The sequence below is a fragment of the Silurus meridionalis genome, chromosome 11 (genome assembly GCF_014805685.1).
Source record: "Silurus meridionalis isolate SWU-2019-XX chromosome 11, ASM1480568v1, whole genome shotgun sequence".
NCBI lineage: Eukaryota > Metazoa > Chordata > Actinopteri > Siluriformes > Siluridae > Silurus > Silurus meridionalis.
In genome coordinates, this window is record NC_060894.1 from 12,347,987 (window position 1) to 12,370,022 (window position 22,036).

The window sequence follows — 22,036 nt, forward strand, 5'->3', positions numbered from 1 at the left end:
CTTTACCTCATAGAGTGTGGAGAACTTACCATTTACATCAACAAACTGATAGCGATCAGTCAAATAAGACCTGAGCCAAGAGAGAGTCGTTCCCTTTATTCCAACAACATTCTCAAGTCTAGCAAGTTGTATAGTGTGATCAATGGTGTCAAAAGCTGCACTAAGGTCGAGCAAAACAAGTAAGGAGACAAAACCCTGATCCGAGGCCAACAGGTCATTTACCACCTTAACTAGTGCCGTCTCTGTGCTATGATGAAGCTGAAATCCTGAATGATACATTTCAAAAATGTTATTCATAAGTAGGTGTGAGCATAAGTGCTATGCTACAACATTTTCTAAAATTTTGGATATAAAGGAGAGATTTGATATTGGTCTGTAGTTGGACAACTGACATGGGTCAAGGTCAGGTTTCTTAATAAGGGAGTGGATAACCGCCAGTTTGAAGGATTTTGGTACATAACCAATGCTAATGGAAGAGTTTATTATTTTTAAAACAGGTTTAATTACCTCTGGAGTTATCTGTATAAAGAAGCTTGTAGGCAAGGGATCGAGAATGCGGGTTGATGATTTTGATGAGGAAATTAATTAAATTAAGTCATTCCCATGAATAGGAGTGAAGCTTTGTGGTTGATTGTCTGCTATAATTACGCTGCTGTCTAAAGGGTACTTGTAAAATAATTTGGATTTATATTAACCGTCTGGATTTCTTGCCTGATATTCTTAATTTTATTATTAAAAAAGTTCATAAAATCATTACTACCTAATGATGGTGTGCATGTGAGTGCAGTGCTTTTATTTCCTGTTATTTTTGCTACCGTGCTGAATAAAAATCTAGGATTATGCTTGTTATTTTCTATGAGGGTGGAGAAATATGCTGATCTAGCAGCACTAAGAGATTTTCTATAATTTAGGAGGCTCTCCTTCCATGCTATTTGAAATACTGTTAATTTTGTTTGACGCCATTTACGTTCTAATTTTCGAGTGGTCTGTTTTAAGGTGCGCGGATGATTATTATACCACTGTGCTAATTTTTTCTCCCTGATCATTTTGGTTTTAAGGGGAGCTACATCATCTAGAGTGTAACGTAACGTTGATTCTAGGTGTTTAGTGGCCCAGTCAAGCTCTGCACTGTCAGACGGAGATCTATCTAATATCGTAATTTCTGGAAGATTATTGATAAAACGCGCTTCTGTAGCTGACGTGAAAGTATGCTTAACAAGGTAACGTGGTGAGGTAGTAATGCAATGACTGAGGCAGATTTTAAAAGAGATGAGATAATGGTCTGAAATAGCTTCAGACTGTGGAATTATGACTTTTTTTATTATGAGTTTTTTATTTTTAATCCAAATGTTAACAACAAATTGAGAGTGTGTCCACCATTATGAGTGGGTCCTATAACATTCTGATTAATTCCAACTGACTCTAGAATGGACACAACTGCTGCTCTTAAGGAGTCTTCCTGATTATCAAAATGAATATTAAAGTCACCAATAATTAATGCTTTGTCTAAAGAGTAGCTAAATTTGTGATGAAATCTGCAAATTCTATGAGAAAATCAGAGTAGGGCCCTGGGGGTCTATAAATAATAATTAGTGGAATTGACTGACTGGACCTGCTTTCGGACACTGAATAATTTATGTTGGTGTAAAGAACTTCATATGTTTTACATTTGTGTTTAGTCTTTTGTGTGACGTTTAGATTATTATAGATAGCTGCGACTCCGCCTCCTCTGCCATTTAGACGTGGTTGGTGTATGTAACTATACCCAGGAGGACTCGCTTCATTTAATGTCACATATTCATTCGGTTTAATCCATGTTTCTGTCAAACACATTATATTAATCTCCTGGTCGGTAATAATTTCGTTAATAGTAAGCGCTTTTGACGTGAGAGATCGAATATTCAACAATCCTATTTTTAGATCAGAGGTGCTGGCTGTGCGTTTAGTCCTATTTAATTTAATGTTAATCAGGTTACTAAAACAGACTTTCTGATAATTCCTATATTTTGGTTTTGCTCGGGGGACAGACACAGTCTCAATATGGTGGATCCTGAGTGACGACTCTGTGCAGCTAGCAGACGGTCGGTTTAGCCTGTCTGTCTGCTCCCTGGCCTTGGCTCTAGACAGTCACTTGTTAACTAGTGCTGTTCTGAGACTATGACCTGTACTACAAGAAATGAGAGCAGCACCTATGGGATGGATACCGTCCCGCCCTAACAGGCCAGCCTTGCCCTAAAAATGCTCCAATTATTAATGAAGCCCACATTGTTTTTGGCGCACCACTTGGACATCCAGCAGTTCAGCGACCATAACCTGCTGTAGGCTATATCGCCACATCGCATTGGGATGGGGCCAGAGCATGTTACTGCATCGGACATTGCCATCGCTAATTTACACACCTCTATAATATTACTCTTAGTAACCTCTGATTGTCGAAGGCGTATATCATTAGCTCCTGTGTGAAAAACTATCTTAGAGAACCTATGCTTTTCTAAGAATCTAAGCTGACCTGCTATGTCCGGCGCCCTGGCTCCCGGTATAAACATAACCTGTGCTGCTGGTGCCCCTAAAGGTCTAGCTAATTTTACGTGCCCCAGAATGGAGTCTCCTAAAACCAGAGCTCTTTCAGGTTTCTCAGCGGGTGCTTCACTGAGGAGAGCGAACCTGTTGGACACGTGAAGCGGAGAGGAATAGTGCTCCCGTGGGCAAGCCTTAGCGTTAGCTTTGGCTTTGCGAGTATGCCGTCACCCATTCGCCCCGCTGCGAGGGCTCTAATGCCGGAGTCGGGGGAATATTAACTTCACCTAGGGCATCCAGACTTTCCTCTGCAGAACCTGGACTGCTCTCACACTCACTACTTCTCTCTAGACTCTGGATGCGCTCCTCTAATGCTAAGATCTGCTCCATCAAAGAGCAAACTAGCTTACACTTCTCACAGATAAAATTATCGCTAACAGTGGAGAAAGACCGACTAAACATGTCACACTTCACACACAGAATGAACTGGATGTTCACCATAGTAGAGAAATTACGTACCTTAATGTGATTACTGTAGTGTGTGTTCATAGTTCTGTTGAATGTCCTCCGCTCACTGCTTTCAAACCCTCAAACAGGGAAAAAAGCGCAAAAAAGCAAAAAAATAGACGAGACAGAGCCAATGGAAAGTGAAGGATGCAGGAAATCAAAACGATATTTTGATATTTTAAAGCGATGAAAGCGAGAAAAAACAAACTGTAAAAAATTTAAAACGCCGATACAAACAAAATTCCCAGCAAACAGTTCAACAACAGAAAACACTGCGTGTGTGTCACACACACAAAAATAGCTAGGCCACTCCAGGATCTTGAAATGCTTCTTACGGAGCCACTCCTTAGTTGCCCTGGCTGTGTGTTTGGGGTCATTGTCATGCTGGAAGCCCCAGCCATGACCCATCTTCAATCTTCAATATTACCAAGGGAAGGAGGATGTTGCCCAAAATCTCACGATAAATGGCCCCATCCATCCTTCCTCAATTTGATGCAGTTGTCCTGTCCCCTTTGCAGAAAAGCACCCCCATGCTTCATGGTTGGGTTGGTGTTCTTGACTTCAGACAGGCCTGGACATGTGCTGGCTTGAGCAGGGGGACCTAGCACGTGCTGCAGGATTTTAATTCATGACTGTGTAGTGGGTTACTAATGGTAACGTTGAGGACTGTGGTCCCAGCTCTCTTCAGGTCATTGACCAGGTCCTCCCGTGTAGTTCTAGGCTGATCCCTCACCTTTTTTTAGGATCACTGATACTCCATGAGGCGAGATCTTGCATGGAGCCCCAGTCCAAGGGAGATTGCCAGTCATCTTGAATTTCTTTCTAATAATTGCACTAACAGTTGTTGCCTTCTTACCAAGCTGTTTGCCTATTGTCCTGTAGCCCATCCCAGCCTTGTGCAGGTCTACCACTTTGTCCCTATTGTCCTTAGACAGCTCTTTTTCTTGCCCATAGTGGAGAGGTTGGAGTCTGATTGATTGTGTAGACAGGTGTCTTTTATGCAGGTAACGAGTTCAAACAGGTGCAATTAATACAGGTGGTTAGTACAGTAGAGGAGGGCTTCTTAAAGACAAACTAACAGGTCTGTGAGAGAGAGAATTCTTGCTGGTTGGTAGGTGATCAAATACTTATTTGCCCCACTGTATGTTTTTTTTTTCTTGCTTCAGGAAAAAAAATTTCTATTTTAGACTGGATATTTCTAAAATGTCTCTACTGTAGAAAAGGGCTTGTTTGTTCTTACAACCCTTATCACTGTCTGATTCCTGTATATGTATGTGTAATGACTATTTGCAGCCTGGACTAGGGGTGAATGGGTGGGGGCTGCTCTGCAGAGAGAGAGAACAATTATGTTCTGCTGACTGCAGACTCCGCAAGTGCGTCAGCACTCTGAAATGAATGGAGAGAAAAAGGAGCAATCAGTGTTACTGCAGAGAGCAGGCAAGAGAGAGTTCAAAGCCCTATCCTTCTAGTTCAGATGAATATGTGACAATTTCTGCACATGCATCTTGTTATTAGCTAGGACTGTATACTGTGCAAGATGGTAAGTATGCTACTGTCTTTAGGATTTGCTGTGTTGATGAAGGTCGGTGCTGTACTAGGGCCACTGTGTCCAAAACATGTGTCTGTTAAAGTTTGCTAGTGTGCTACTTTGTTTTGATGTGTATTGCTTGCTTTCTTATAATACACTCAGTGTTCTGCATGGTTGCAGCATGACTCAAAACAATGTAATTTTGAATTTCAGTTTTGAATTCAAAAGACGCCTAAGATGAAGTCACAAGATTTGGTGCTTTATATTTGCTGCTATCCTATTTATGATTTGCATGAAATAAGGGAACAGGGTTGCAGTGACAGAGAGACTTTTCTCTGCACTATAAGAATTATGTTGGTTCACTAGGGAATTACTGCAGATAGAAATAAAGTGGTAGTTAATTACGGTTTAGGCGAAATGCAGTTTTATTTCTAAAGGAACATGAGTCCTTCTTAGATAATTAGAGCACCAAAATGACATGTTTCAGACTGTTTCACATAATAGTACTATGTTAAAACTGGAAATGCTGAAATGACTCTGCTGCTCTGATTTATTTATTTTTTGTAGTGAAGTACTGCAATATAGCAAGATGAACACTCTGCTTCTCCTCACCTTCCTCTCCATGTGCCATGCAGAGAACTTTGACCAGGCTTTCAACTTGGCACCTTACAGGACCATTTACCTCTCAGGTAGGTCAGATGATACATTTTATGTATTTTAAATTCACATCCCCAAAGCCAACTATTTTTAACTAATATACATAATATTTATAAAATCTTTTTTGAATGACTGTCTGAAGTTTGCTTTTATATCACATTGCCTCTCAAGTGTTAGCCAGGTGAAATGGAAGAATACCGAAAGCTTTGTAATGCTTGGCTTCAAAGTCTATCTTGGCACCCATATCAGTGGATTTCTCCCTTCCAAACATCCCAACTGAACATCTTTGGGATAAACTGTAACTGCATGCCAGGCAACATCATATCCGACATCTGCAGCTAACCTCTCTAATGCTCTTGTGGCTGAATGATCAACCCTGGCATCTTTGGTGGCAAGCTACGTAATTTTAAGATGAGCAAAAATATCATGAGATTATAATATAAAAGTACATTTGGTTGCTTTTCTTTTATGCAGAAATGACATCTGGCTGGCAACCCACTGGCATAGCCAGACTGTTGCATTTTCTGATGCTATTCCAAGCTTGTAAAACAAATCTTTTCTGTTTTTGCTTGCTGTTTATCTATTTAGTCTTCAGGATAAGAAACGTGTGCTCAGTTCTGGTCAGAATGATATTTGAGTTCATGCGTTTTATTCTTACTGCTGATAAGTGGTTTGGATCTTATGTTATGGCATCAATATACTTCTGCCCTTCTGTGAAGAATTGCTTGATTCTTTCATCACTGTCCTGTAGAGATTATTTGTGACCTGACCAAGACATTGTTCTGTTTTTTATAGAGTTCTGTCATAGAAAAGGTCATAGAAAAGAAATAGCTGTGTTTCAGAAGGGGCAAATTAGTGGTCTGTGCCAGGATTGTGACAGAATACATTTCCTTGCAGCTGCTGCACTTCCATGTATAAGGTGGATAAAGCAATTGAAAATGTGTCAGGGTAAGAAGGAAAACACATGAAGCATTGCAAATTGCACTGTACATGCCTCTGGAGAGAGTGTTATGATCTGGGGGTACTTCAACTGGTCAAGCCAATATGCAGCAATAAAATGTCAGCTAAGTACTTGATGTACTGATTGACCAGGTTATCCCATTAAGGAATGTTATGCATAAGCATATTTCAGGATGACAATACCAAGATTCATTAGGCTCATATTGTGAGAGAGTCGTTAATTTAGCATCAGGTTAGAGCTCTGAACTTGCTCAACTGAATTTATCAATACAAGAGAACGGCCATAAATGTATTGACTCCAGATGGGAAAAAATATGTTGTGTAAGGTTGTCAAAATGATGCCATTAAATGCATGTCATAAAGTTGGAAAGAAATAAACATACTGGGAAAAAAGACTTCTCTAGGCTCTATTTTAAAGGCTATTCTTTGAAAAACTGTAAAGCAAGCAACAATATTTTCCTTGATGTTTGTTAAATATACATGAAAAATACCCACAGGCATCCTCCTGAACCAACACAGCTCCAGCTCCCATAGCACTTGCATCAACTTCAAGCTTAAAGGGTTTAGAAAAATCTGGAGCTGCAAGTACAAGCGATTCACATAACATAGCCTTCACACTGTCAAAAGCATGTTGACAATCAGAAGTCCCAACAAAGGGTTTGGAACCACTAAGTAATGATGTAAGGGAAGAAACGATAGTAGCCTGCCATGCCAAAAATCTTCGTAACTCACAAAAAGGCACAGGAAAGTTTAAAATGGCAGTTACTTTAGATTGGACCTGCCCTACTGGCTTGCCAAGGTAAGTAACAGTTGCTTGGGCAAACTCACATTTTGCCTAGTTTATTGTCACTGATGCTTGTTTTAGTCATTTAAAAACATCAACACATCTATATCATTGGGCCAGTCCATAGTATAAATTACAAGGCCATCTACACTGAACAAAATTATAAATGCAACACTTTTGTTTTTGCCCCCATTTTTCATGAGCTGAACGCCGAGATCTAAGACTTTTTCTATGTACACAAGAGGCCTATTTCTCTTAAATAATGTTGACAAATCTGTCTAAATCCGTGTTAGTGAGCACTTCTCCTTTGCTGAGATAATCCATTCACCCCACAGGTGTGGCAAATGAAGATGCTGATTAGACAGCATGATTATTGCACAGTTGTGCCTTAGGCTTGCCACAATAAAAGGAACTCTAATATGTGCAGTTTTATCACACAGCACAATTCCGCAAGTTGTGAGAGAGTGTCATGCTGACTGAAAGAATGTTTACCTGAGCTGTTGCTCGTGGATTGAATGTTCATTGCTCAACCATAAGCCGTCTCCAAAGGCGTTGCAGAGAATTTAGCAGTACATCCAACCGGTCTCACAACCGCAGACCATGTGTAACAACACCAGCCCAGGACCTCCACATCCAGCATCTTCACCTTCAAGATTGTCTGAGACCAGCCACCCAGACAGCTGCTGCAACATTCAGTTTGCATAATCAAAGGATTTCTCCTCAAACTGCCACAAACAGTCTCAGGAAGGCTCATCTGCATGCTCGTCATCCTCGTCTCAACCTGACTGCAGTTCATTCTAACCGATTCGAGTGGACAAATGCTTACATTAGATGCCATCTGGAACTTTGGAGATGTGTTTTCTTCACCGATGAATCCCGGTTTTCACTGACAGGGCAGATGGCAGACAGCTTGTATGGCATTGTGTGGGTAAGCGGTTTGCTGATGTCAATGGTGTGGATCGAGTGGCCCATGGTGGTGGGGTTATGGTATGGGCAGGCATATGGACAACGAACACAGGTGCATTTTACTGATGCCATTTTGAATGCACATGGACATCGGCGCAACCGGTGTCCTCGTGTACAACCGCAAAACCATCAGATAACTCAGAAATAACCCAAACAACACAATAAATGATGACCTGCGGCAGAAGCTATGCGACCTCGGCGTGATTCGAGAACCAGGCCTCAAGACCTCGGCGGCACCTGCGGCGGATGGATGGAGGAGAGGGAATCGAAGGCGCTGCGTGAGGAAGCGGAAGCGTGGAAAGCGAGCAGGTGCTAATGCTAGGTTAAAAGCTAACCCAAGCCGGCCTGCTCTACTATCTCTACTGCTGGCTAATGTCTGCTCCCTGGACAATAAATTAGATTACATTAGACTCCAACAAGCTACTCGGCGTGAGTACAAACACTGCTACGTTTTCGTGTTTACTGAGACGTGGCTGAGCGACAGAGTTCCGGACGCCGCCATTCAGCTGGACAGATTTCGTGCCGACAGATATGCAGCTCTGTGCGGTAAGACTCGTGGCGGCGGCCTGTGTGTTTACATCAACACGGAATGGTGTAAGAACTCTGTCCTTGTTTCTACCTACTGCTCATCGCTGCTGGAGTTTATTGTTGTGAGATGTAGACCTTTTTATTTACCCCGGGAATTCACCACCGCTTGTGCTCAGAGTGTAAATACCATCTAGTGCTAATGCTGAGGAAGCGCTCAGTGTACTCTACGGGGCCATTAGCAAACCTCAAATCACACACCCTGACGAATTGTTTATAGTCGCCGGAGATTTTAATCACGCAAATCTCAGGACTGTGCTTTCCAAATTTTATCAGAATGTGGACTTTGCAACCAGAGGAGAAAACACGCTGGATGTTTGTTTACACAAAAATTATGGGGCGCATACCGGGCGAAGCCCCTCCCCCACCTCAGGTACTCAGACCACATCTCTGTTATGCTGATCCCAGCATAACAGAGGTGCTGTCAGAGGGGAAAGTACTGAGGAGTGTGTCCATTTCTTCTAGGAAGTCTCCAAGGGGACCTGGAGAGCGGTAGATAACAATGATAAAAAGGTTGATTTGGAGAGGTAACTGAAACGGCATGGAATTCAAAAGAAGACATGGTTAGATGAAACAAAGGGAGAGGTGTGAAACACCATCTTCATGATAAAAGAAGACCCGTACCACCCCCTTTACCAGTTTCTCTTGGTGAGTGAGAGAAAGCATAGGCAGAAGACAGAGCAGCTGGTGTAGCAGTGTTTTGTGGGGATATCCAGGTCTCAGTAAGTGCCAGAAAGTCAAGGTGTAGTGGGAAGCCAAGCCTGTAATAAAGTCAGCTTTTTTTTACAGCAGACTGACAATTCCAGAGCCCACCTACCACCACTGTTTAAGATTGAGACAACAGGGGAGGGTAGATGAGGTTACTGGCAATGTGACATCTGTTCTGTGGATGGGAACGCCTGTGTCTGTAAGAGATGACTACAGAGATAGGTTTGAGGTACATGACTGATCTCCCAATTTGACATGAATGTGTTTTAAAAAGAAAAAAAGTACAAATAAGAAATTCTAAATAAACACTAAGCGTTACTGGCTTAAGGGGGGCTACACCTTCAATATAAGTGAGAAAGCCCTGCCCACAATTCACACCTCAAGTGAGACTGAAACTACCCTTGATTAATCACCTGACCCAACTAATAAGCACAGAACGACAATAAAATCAACTGAATTAAATAGATATACAAAGTTAGAATCCTACCTTACCAGATGAGAGTAGATTCAAGATAGAGCTAAAGCACTATCTGCTGGGGACTTTACCTTAAAAGCTTTTAGAGGACCTTTAACTGAATGACAAAAAACAAGGTCTGCAGGACTAATCCCAAAAGATTCTTTAACAGCTTCTCTTACTGCAAACAGCACAAGAGGCACAGCACGAGAAGCACTCCTTCATCCCAGTCTTTCTCAGTATAGACTGTAAGGATTGGTGAAATCTATAATGCACCCTGAGATACAGAGTGATAACACTTGAGTTATGTTTAGCATTTTCATAACCCGTATAAATAGCTTGGATAAGCATGTAGTTAGTCCCTTGATCTATCTGGACCCAAAAGTGGTGAAAATTTTAACCACAACTGGAGTAGTAATTCTACGCAAAGGAAATTGCTTTTTTAAACAGAGTAGCAGCACACATTAATGTCAGTAAATACTGATTACCAGACATTCTAGGCAGAGAACCAACACAATCAACAAGAACATGTTCAAATTGCTCCCCAAGTGAGGTCAAGAGGCTTTTATTGTCATTTCTACTATACACAGTGGTACACAGTACACAGTAAAAACGAGACAATGTTCCTCTGGAACCCTGGTGCTACACTAAAATACAACATAGAGTTACAACACAACACAAGCTACATAAAGTGCATCAAGTGCAACCTAGTGCAATCAAACAGTGCAGACAAAAAAACCAGTACAGACAGACAGTACAGACAGACAACACAAGACACAAAACCCAAGATAGCACCAACCAGTAAACCTACTGTATACTTTGATTATACAGTACTGTGCAAGGAGAACGGTAAAAACTATACCTGGGAGTGAATATAAACAGACACAATGTAGTGCAAAAAACAGCAGCAGTCAAGAGGTGCAAAAACAGCATGTAAACAGTGTAATACAGTGAAAGGTGCAAAAAACAGCAGGTAAAATGTGTAGTACAGTCAAGTATAAATAATAATAAATAAATGATGGTGGAATGGATTGAGATGAGTAATGAGTGTGTGTTAAGGATATTGTGATTTGTGGTGAGAGTAGTGAGCAGGTTATACGAGCCTGGAGAGGTGGAGGTATGCGCTGGAGAGAGGGGGATTACAGTCAGTAGGAGTAAGACAGAGTACATATGTTTGAATGAGAGGGAAGACAGTGGAGTGGTGCGGTTGCAGGGAAAAGAGGTGGAGAAGGTGGAAGAGTTCAGATACCTGGGGTTTACAGTGCAAAGTAATGGAGAGTGTGTTAGGGAAGTAAAGAAAAGAGTGCAGGCAGGGTAGAGTGGGTGAAGAAGAGTGACAGGAGTGATTTGTGAGGGACATGAGTTATATTGGTAGAAAAATGCTGAGGATGGAGCCACCAGGAAGGAGAATGGATGTGGTGAGGAAAGACATGCAGGTAATTGGTGTGAAAGAGGCAGATGTAGAGGATAGGGTGGTATGGGGGGCTTTTCTCAGCCTGCTCAGGAAGTAGAGATGCTGCTGAGCTTTCTTGGTGATGGAATTGGTGTTGAGAGACCAGGTGAGGTTGTCCGCCAGATGAACACCAAGGAATTTGGTGCTCTTGACGATCTCCACTGAGCGAGATTGGTCGCTCTGTGCTCTCCTGAAGTCCATAACCATCTCTTTGGTTTTGTCGACGTTCAGAGACAGGTTGTTTGTCCACACCAGGCAGTTAACCATTGCACCTCCTCTCTGTATTGCTGATTAGACCCACCACGGTCATGTCATCGGCAAACTTGACGATGTGGTTCTAGCTGTGCATTGCTACACAGTCGTAAGTCAGCAGAGTGAACAGCAGTGGGCTGAGCACACAGCCCTGATGGGCCCCAATGCTCAGTGTGGTGGTGCTGGAGATGCTGTTCCCGACTGACTGACTGAAGTCTCCAAGTCAGGAAGTCCAGGATCCAGTTGCAGAGGGAGGTGTTCAGGCCCAGTTCTCAATCAGGTGCTGAGGGATGATTGTGTTGAATGCAGAGGGAGGCGTCAAGGTCACAAGCAGGTGATGTTGTCTTGTAGTTCATGATCGACTGGATGCCCTGCCACATGCACTGGTTGTCTCCGCTGTAATGGAAGTGGTCGTGGATTTTCTCTGCGTGTGCGCGCTTCGCCTCTCTGATGGCATGGGACAGTTTGGCCCTTGCTGTTCTTAAGGCTGTCTTGTCCCCCTGTTCTGAAGGCAGAGTCTCTTTGTTTTAGCAGCATATGCACATTGCAGTCATCCACGGCTTCTGGTTGGAGCATGTAGTGATGGTCTTGGAGATTGTAACATCATCAACGCACTTGCTGATGTAGCTGGTCACTGTTGATGTATACTCCTCCAAGTTGATGGAATCGCCGTTGGTTGCAGCCTCTCTAAACATGTCCCAGTCAGTGCACTCAAAACAGTCTTAAAGAGTAGAAGTAGCTCCTTCTGGCCAGGTTTTCACCTGTTTCACCCCAAGTACTGGTATAGGGTAAAGTTGAGCAGGGGGAAATAACTTGATTTGGCTTCCCAGTATACTGACAAACATGACAAGACCGACAAAAATGCACATCTTTTCTGAGCACAGACCTAACGAAATGTTAAAGAATACATATTTTAAAGAATATGTTTTTGTGTAATATGATAAGTGTCCTGGCCAGTGATGGTAATAGGCTCCCTAAAGTACACCTTGCCTATAAATGGTAGGTACCCCAATCTGAAAGACACTGTCAAATGGTGAATCAGTGTGAGACCATTTCCGCATTAAAATATTGTTCTCTACAAAAATAAGCTACCTGACTTTTTGCCAACTCCTCATGGCTAGACTCAGTTGCAAAATACTTTCCCAGGATAATGTACCCTACAAAATACATGTGTTCCACATAAGGATTGGTCTGAAAAAGATAAAACGCCAGCTAATATGAATGACTGGGTGGCACCAGCATCACAAAGAATTTTCACAGGTACTGGCATTTGCTCTTTCCCAACTAAAGAACATGTGCCATCTGTTACAAATAGCTGATTACATAAATCAAGAGATTCTCCAATATCCTGTCAGACTAAGGTTTTTTTACTAGGGCAATTATTTGGCCAGGCTTATGACAGTATAAACAACCACTGGAGATAGCAAGGGAATTTGACCGATTGGACCGAGTTGTCTTTAACCGCTGATCAGTGGTTACCAAAGGTTCTACCTTGGTCTGCTTAAACACATTCTTATGAGTCAACACCAACTCGTCTGCAAATACAGCAGCTTCCGAAACAGAGGAAACCTTCCTCTCATTTAGGTAGACTACAACATAATCAGGCTGACAATTCTAAAATTTCTCTATCAACAAAAGCTCCCTCAAGGAGTCAAACCCATTAGCTTTACTGGAAGGACACCACTTGTCCAACAAAGTTTCTTTCTCTCTAGCTGCTTTAACAACCTCATACTGTAAGCGATTCTCCAAGGACAATGAAGAGTACACTTCCTGAGCTTTTTCAATGAGCTTACACTGGAGAATAAAGGCCACACATCTTTAAGCCAATTTAAGGCTACAGTTATATGATAAAAATAAAAAAAACACAGTAATAAGTGTCTACTTCACTTTCTTGGAAAGGGGGAACAAACACAATGATTTTATCAACATCAAACACAGGTGTGGATGGGACAGAGCGAGTCGGCAGAGGCATAGGGACAGTCCTTACAGGAGATGCAGGCAGAAAGGACAGTGGCACAGGAGAGGAAGACGGGTTAGCCGAGTGGGATGCGGACAGTGGAGATCATCACTTCTAACTCCACTTGCCTTAATTGGACTTCCCAATCTACATTGAGTTCCATCTTATTCACAGCTATCCTAAACTCCATCTCTGCTTTATGTGCCGCTGGTTTTTCTTGAGTCTCCAATTAGAGACATGCAATGCTCACTTTGGCACCTACAGACAAAGAATGAGAGTCAAAGCGAGGCAGAGTAGCTCTGGCTTTAACCACTGGTTGAACAGCAACAGAGTTTTCCCCACCACTAGCCACAGTAGTATTAAAAGCTTTAAAACACCTAACTCACAGAACTTAGTAAGAACCTTACTCCTAATCTCAGCAAACTCCTACAAACTGGTACAGTATAGTGAGCAGCTATTTCTAACAGGTCATCCTTTTAACAAAACATCCAGATTCAGAGAAGCAACAATCACCTCAAGATCAAAACTTGCCATCAAATGTAATAACCAACCATCCTATTCCTATCCAAACAGATCCCAGATGAGCCCACATTTGTTGCATTCCCACATTGGCTAAGCCTCGGGAAGTGTAGGAACAATAACAACTCACTGTTGAGGGTTGTTTGGACAAAAAGACCTTCTTAAGCTCTATTCTGATGGGACTTGTTTTACAGGGGGTCAGAGAAATTTCTGTTTCACAGACGTACTTTGTGATTTTAATCCCGTCCGAATCTGCCATGTCTGTCTTTTTCTCACACAACCTCTGTAAAAATTTCAGCGCAAATTACCTACTGTTTTTCAGCAAACTCTGTGGTCCTCTGAGAAATCTAATCCCGTCCAAATGCGAATGTCTGTGATTGCCGAAAATGTTTTTTCAAAAACGCGTTTTCTTTTGTGTTTTGGTCAACGTGAACTACTGTACTAACCCTAGCCTGCCGGTATTCAATTTTCTGCTCGGTCATATGACCATACGCAATCCACACATCATGAACATGTGGTCCTGTGCAACGCCCACATGTAAAACACAGAGATTCCTACCTCCGTAATAAACACAGAGATGTTAGTCCCGTCCGAATCCATACATGAAATGACAGACGTCGGCTGAAATTTTTTTAAACTCAAACATCGTTTGGAAAACTAGTCCTGTCCGAAAAGGGCTTTATTCAATGTTTTTTCTTTATTTTTATTATTTTTAACATTGTATATTAAAAAGTTAAATTTAATTACTTATTAAAATTCAGTACATTCTTGCAAAGAACTTGTTTAATTAAAAAAAATTATAATAATTTAAGGACATGAACATGATTTTTTGTACTTCCAATTGTTTTTCAGAAAATGGACCTGGACTGTTTGTTATGAAAGAACGAGCCAAAGTGGTGTCCCACCGGGGGGGCAATGCTACACTGCCATGCACGTTTCAAAGGAACCCTGCATTTGTCCCCAATCCCAAAATGAGGATAAAATGGACTAAATTAACATTAGATTATTTGAAGGAAATTGATGTTTTTGTAGCTATTGGTTTCAATAAGAAGAGCTATGGTAGCTTCCATGGCCGTGTGCATCTACAAGGTGCCAGTGAGAATGATGCGTCACTGGTGATTAGTGAAATAACACTGGAGGACTATGGAAGATACAAATGTGAGGTAATTGACGGTCTGGAGGATGCCACAGGAGTGGTGTCCCTCAATTTACAAGGTAATAGTATCACAAACATTTATTCAGTGTGTTACAGCATAATTTTGAACTTCACATTTCACAATCAACTAACAGGCTAAAAATTAAGTGTAAACAATTTGATGGTGAAAACTATTTTCTTATTAAACACAAAATACACTATTATTTTAAGTCAGGCTTACATTTTATGGCATGTACTGTTTTACTGCTATTATATAATGGCAAAATTACAACATTCTTGAATTAATGAGTTGTAAAATAGACAAGACTACACATTTAAAGGACAATAAAAAAAATTATAAATCAGAGGATAATGTTTGTTCCTTTAATTCAAATTTACAGTACCCTCCACTTATACTGGCACCCTCCTGAAATATTAGCAAAAAACTGTCATTATTTAATGATTAGATTTTTTGTTCAAATTCACAAAAATACAGTGTTCTCATGGTATTCAAACAATTGCAAACACAACACTGTTTAAAGCAACAATTGAAAATAAATTTGCTAATTATGTTTCATAATTATTGGCACCTCCATAGTAAAATATATTTAAAGAATACTTCCATTTATTTTACATTTGTCATCACACATTTGAACAAAATGTTCAACCGTGACTCACACATGTCAAATTCCATTAGACTTTTATTACAATGGATGAGGAATTACTACCCTAATTCCAAAAATGTTGTAATGCTGTAGAAAATGTAAATAAAAACAGAATACAATAATTTGCAGATAGAGCATTTTAAGGAAATAATAAGCTAAGTTTTAGAAGACATGGCAAAGGGAGGTAGCACAACATTATGACAAAAAAGGTGTCAATAATTGTGCCAGGCATAAACTGAATTTTATTTTCAATACAGCCATGTTGTGCTTGAAATTTTTTTATATACATGAGAGCAGAGTAATTTTGTGATTTTTTTTTAACTAATAAATGTTAAGTTAAAGACAAATTTTTGTTCATATTTGCCTAGGTTGCCATTAGGGGAGAGCACTGAATATTAAGGTGATAGTAATAACTTATATATAATAATCAGATGAAATGCTTTGATGAAAGACACCAAGCCACCTGGCAAAATAAATGACTGAGATAATATTTCCACAGGTGTAGTTTTCCCGTATTTTCCACCTTTTGGTCGCTATAACCTCAACTTTCAAGAAGCTGAGAAAGCCTGTCAAAACCAGGATGCTATTGTGGCCTCTTTTGATCAGTTGTATCAAGCTTGGACAGAAGGCCTAGACTGGTGCAATGCTGGTTGGCTGAGTGACGGGTCAGTGCAGTATCCTATCACCAAACCTCGAGAACCATGTGGAGGGAAGAACACGGTCCCTGGCATAAGGAATTATGGAATGCAAGACAAGCAAAAGAACAGATATGATGTGTTCTGTTTCACATCAAAGTACAAAGGTTTGTATAAATGTTGGTGTGTTTGTGAAACATCATAAAAAAGGTAAAAAAGGGAGCTATTTTTATTAAAACACACATTGCATAATTTAATGATTATATATATATATATATATATATATATATATATATATATATATATAAAGGGAACTGAAAATATGTCAGATGTAGGTTCTTCAAAGTAGGCATCAAGAGAATGCCAAGAGTGTGCAAAGCAGTAATCTAAGCAAAAGGTGGCTACTTTGAAGAACCTACAATATGACATATTTTCAGTTGTTTCACACTTTTTTGTTATGTATATAATTCCACATGTGTTAATTTATAGTTTTGATGCCTTCAGTGTGACTCTACAATTTTCATAGTCATGAAAATAAAGAAAACTCTTTGAATGAGCAGGTGTGTCCAAACTTTTGGTCTGTACTGTATATATATATATATATATATATATATATATATATATATATATATATATATATATATATATATTACAGTGGAACCCGTTATGTCGATGTCCTAGGGGTCGCCAAAAGCATCGAGGTAACCGATGATCGAGATAAACGAAAATCAAAATGGCGGCAATATATTAACGTGCTTGAAATTTCTTTATGTACATGATGCGCATTAATAAATGAGAATGTGCATGCATGTGTTTTTTAAGGGTTTTTTTACACAACAGCATTGCCGCGATTTGTTTGATGAAGGCATGCTATAAAAATACATACAGTACATGTTTATCTGTCAGAATCCACCTGCCACGCCCCTTCGCCCCTTCAGCGTGTCAGGTGCTTTCTCGCCGCTTTGAAGCTCCGCTCAATAGCGCATATGGTGCTCGTTTATCATCATCACCAGCTCCTATTTAAACTTCCACACTCTCACTGTCCGTTATTGTTGGTATATGTTGGTCCACGGTGGTCGTTGTTATCGCGCATGCGTATCCCGGTACGTGCCTTCCCACCGGCACTCTCTCAACGGCTGCTCTTTTCTTCCCAAAGCGCATCGCGGATTCCCCCGATCCTGCCGGTGTTCATTCTATGATTTTGCTGGTCATCACACGTTCTCCCGTGTGCTGTTCAGCGCCGCGCTTCTACTTTCGCCTCCCGTTCATCGCATAACATTTAACAAAAAAAGGCATATGTGCACTAACTAACAGCAGAGATTCACCAGTATACAATACAACACCTGTAGCAGGTGTAAGCCTTGATTTTTCTGCCACTTCCGCGAGTTCTTCTGCACCGAGATAACCGATGTTAAATGGCAAATTTTTCCCCCCTTGTGCTCGAGATATTAGGGTTCGGCGACATAAAAAAAGTCGACATAACCGATAAAAAATGCTTAGAAAAAGCGAGAATTTGGCGGTTCCACTTCAAAAACGTCGACTTAATAGGGTTGTCGAGATAACCGAGGGCGAGATAACCGGGTTCCATTGTATATCTATATCTATATCTATATCTATATATATATATATATATATATATATATATATATATATACACCGTAATTTCCGGACTATTAAGAGCACCCAAATATAAGCCGCACCCACTGAATTTTACATATATTTTTATTTTGAACATGAATAAGCCGCACCTGTCTATAAGCAGCAGGTGTCTACACTAAAACTAATGAACTTTACACAGGCTTTAACAAAAGACAGTGTCTGTTACACGGTGTAACGGGTGAAATATGTTGTGGCTCCTTTGAGAGCAGAGCGGCATTTTTCCGGTATTACTGCATGTGTGCAAGACCGAGGAATATGTGCTTATTATTTTCTGATGCTCATTTCTAAGTTTCTTTGACTAACCCGTAACGCTGTTGCCAAGAAAAATAAAAAAGCACGAGTTTTGGAAATCTGTTTGTGCTTATATAATTTCTGTTGCAACTGGAGTTAGCGAGCTATCCCATGACCCAGAGTCAATGCGTTACAACGGCTTGTATCTAAACAGTAGCCTACCAAGAAAGTCATTGTTCACTGTCTTCCTCCTTCCTTTTACAACAATTTCCCTGTTTATCTTTTGGCATCATCGTGCGTTTAAAAATCACCATCAGTGAATCTTTTCTCCCAATGTCATGCAGCTCAGAACACAGGTGAAGTGCATTTTTTTATGCCCGGTTGTTTTCAGAGTTACGAATGATTCGCGTTTTCCGTTGACAGTCCAAGCAGGTCAAACGTCAGAGGAACCTCATCCATATTTATGATGTGGTGCGGGTCGATTCAGTGGGAGTGCACCCAATTTAATATAAAGAGTTTCATTGGTTCACCTGAACCCGTTCGCCAATCATTGGTCTAATGTTAGGGGGGGTCAGTTTTTTGGCTCGAAGTTTGTGAAACTGGGAAAAACCCAGCAAAAATCCATATATTAGCCGCTTCGTTGTTTAAGCCACGTGGGAAAAAAGTAGCGGCTTATAGTCCGGAAAATACAGTATAATTATATATATATACAGTGAGGAAAATAAGTATTTGAACACCCTGCTATTTTGCAAGTTCTCCCACTTAGAAATGGTCTGAAATGGTCATCGTAGGTGCATGTCCACTGTGAGAGACAATCTTAAAAAAAAAATCCAGAAATCGCAATGTATGATTTTTTAACTATTTATTTGTATGATACAGCTGCAAATAAGTATTTGAACACCTGAGAAAGTCAATGTTTAAAATTTGGTACAGTAACCTTTGTTTGCAATTACAGAGGTCAAACGTTTCCTGTAGTTTTTCACCAGGTTTGCACACACTGCAGGAGGGATTTTGGCCCACTCCTCCACACAGATCTTCTCTAGATCAGTCAGGTTTCTGGCCTGTCACTGAGAAACACGGAGTTTGAGCTCCCTCCTAAGATTCTCTATTGGGTTTAGGTCTGGAGACTGGCTAGGCCACACCAGAACCTTGATATTCTTTTTACAGAGCCACTCCTTGGTTATCCTGGCTGTGTGCTTCGGGTCATTGTCATGTTGGAAGACCCAGCCTCGACCCATCTTCAATGCTCTAATTGAGGGAAGGAGGTTGTTCCTCAAAATCTCGCAATACATGGCCCCATTTTGGTCTCATCTGACCCCATGCCTGAACATGTGCTCGCAATACATGGCCCCATTTTGGTCTCATCTGACCACATGCCTGGACATGTGCTGGTTTAAGCAGGGGAACCTTTCATGCCATGCATGATTTCAAACCATGACGTCTTAGCGTATTACCAACAATAACCTTGGAAACGGTGGTCCCAGCTCTTTTCAGGTCATTGACCAGCTCCTCCTGTGTAGTTCTGGGCTGATTTCTCACCTTCCTTAGGATCATTGAGACCCCACGAGGTGAGATCTTGCATGGAGCCCCAGTCCGAGGGAGATTGACAGTCATGTTTAGCTTCTTCCATTTTCTAATGAATTCTCCAACAGTGGACCTTTTTTCACCAAGCTGCTTGGCAATTTCCCCGTAGCCTTTTCCAGCCTTGTGGAGGTGTACAATTTTGTCTCTAGTGTCTTTGGACAGCTCTTTTGTCTTGCCCATTTTAGTAGTTGGATTCTTACTGATTGTATGGGGTGGACAGGTGTCTTTATGCAGCTAACGACCTCAAACAGGTGCATCTAATTTAGGATAATAAATGTAGTGGAGGTGGACATTTTAAAGGCAGACTAACGGGTCTTTGAGGGTCAGAATTCTAGCTGATAGACAGGTGTTCAAATACTTATTTGCAGATGTATCATACAAATAAATAGTTAAAAAATCATACATTGTGATTTCTGGATTTTTTTTATAGATTATGTCTCTCACAGTGGACATGCACCTACGATGACAATTTCAGACCCCTTCATTATTTCTAAGTGGAAGAACGTGCAAAATAGCAGGGTGTTCAAATACTTATTTTCCTCACTATATATATATATATATATATATATATATATATATATATATATATATATATATATATATATATATATATATATATATATATATATATATATATATATATATATATATATATATATATATATATATATATATATATATATATGTATTTACACCTATATGTATATATACACATACACATTTTTATATATTTATATTTTATACTTACCTATACCATATTTGTACTGACATTTTATGTTGTCAGTCTTTACAACTGGAGTAGGCAACATCACTGTAATTCAAAACCAAACTTCCAAAAGTCCAGTATTAAAGCAGATGCTAAACTCTACACTTCTAATAGAAAACTTAATAAAAAAAACTATAACGTCAAATAGAATGGAGAGAATCTTAGAACCTTAATGTTGCACTTGTTTAAATTTTTTTGGACTTTGTAGGGCGTTTCTACTACCTTACCCCGTCTTCCAAGATGACATATGATGAAGCAGTGCTGGCCTGTCAAAAGGATGGTGCTCAGATTGCTAAGGTGGGCCAAATGTATGCAGCATGGAAGCTGCTAGGCTATGATCGCTGTGATGGTGGTTGGCTGGCCGACGGAAGTGTGCGCTACCCCATCTCCCGTCCACGTCGTCGCTGTAGCCCCACAGAGGCTGCTGTGCGCTTTTCCGGTTTTCCAGACAAGAAGCACAAACTCTACGGGGTCTATTGTTTCAAAGGGTACAACTGAGATGATAAAATATTGAAGTACAAAAGGGAAGTGAAGAGAAGGAGTCAGCATGAGAACAAACCTGTGAAACCTTTTCAAATACTGTATTAGAAATAAGAAAATAATTAAGAACAAACTGTGTATTAGGTGTTTTTAAAGGTTTTGTGTAAACAATAGCAAAAAAAAAAGAAAAGATAAAGAAGAAGCATGTTTGTGACATAAAAACACCAATACCATAAAATGTTTCTAAAAATGTTGCGGAAAGCTTAAATGGTTAATTACTTATAGATTATAAAGCTACTTACATTTTAGGTAAGACAAGATTTCTGCAGAATAATCTGATGAAGCAAGGGTGAATAACTAATTATATATACACAAAATTTACTAAGCATCTATATAGCATGTCATTAGTAATATGGCAGTAAACCTTCAAGAATTAGAGTGATATTTATGAGCACATTGATATTCAGTAGTATTGTACTCATGGAAAACTGAAATGGTGGATAAAATAAACTTTCTTCTATAAAGAGAAATCTAAAACAAGCAATCAGTCTAGTATTTAGCCATTATTTAAACAGATCTCTCTCTTTACTTTCTCTATCTCTCATACAGTCATCATCCTAGGGTGCTAAAATGTATTATGCTCTTGGGGTATATGCTTTTTTTGTTTTTTATTGTATTTTGTTTAAAAAAAGACATTTAACGTGTGGACCAAACTTTATTTTGTCATACTGTCAGAGTGAAAATCAAAACACTCACAGTGTTCTATAATTGGTTTTACAGAAATATTATAATAATCTAAAATGGTATCTTTGTTGTGTATCTTTTTGAAATGTCAAATTTATACAATTGACACAGACTACTGATATCCAGAATTTCAAAGACAATTTGAATACAAAAAACCCTGAACCAAACAAAAAACAAACAATAAAAACAACACTGATCTTAACATTATTTATTGTATGTGCCAAGGAGGGGGCATAATTTTCCCTTTTTTAAACAGATTTTAAACAGCCTATGCTATGGATCTTATTTTT

General features: G+C 40.0%; 1 protein-coding gene across 2 annotated transcripts in view; it reads left to right on the forward strand.

Annotated features, from left to right (window-relative positions):
- Positions 1-21,806, forward strand: part of hapln1b (hyaluronan and proteoglycan link protein 1b) — a 42,541-nt gene extending 20,735 nt beyond the window's left edge. Inside the window, exons 1-5 of one of the 2 annotated variants that reach the window (XM_046860387.1) lie at positions 4,346-4,564; positions 5,120-5,241; positions 14,700-15,062; positions 16,147-16,449; positions 20,731-21,806. In XM_046860387.1, the coding sequence (XP_046716343.1) occupies positions 5,142-5,241; positions 14,700-15,062; positions 16,147-16,449; positions 20,731-21,020 (1,056 nt within the window). In that variant the 5' untranslated portion in view covers positions 4,346-4,564; positions 5,120-5,141 and the 3' untranslated portion in view covers positions 21,021-21,806. Of the gene's footprint in view, positions 1-4,345; positions 4,565-5,119; positions 5,242-14,699; positions 15,063-16,146; positions 16,450-20,730 lie in introns of those variants that run through there. The other variant, XM_046860388.1, reaches the window with a different exon arrangement.
- Positions 21,807-22,036: the final 230 nt, after the last annotated feature.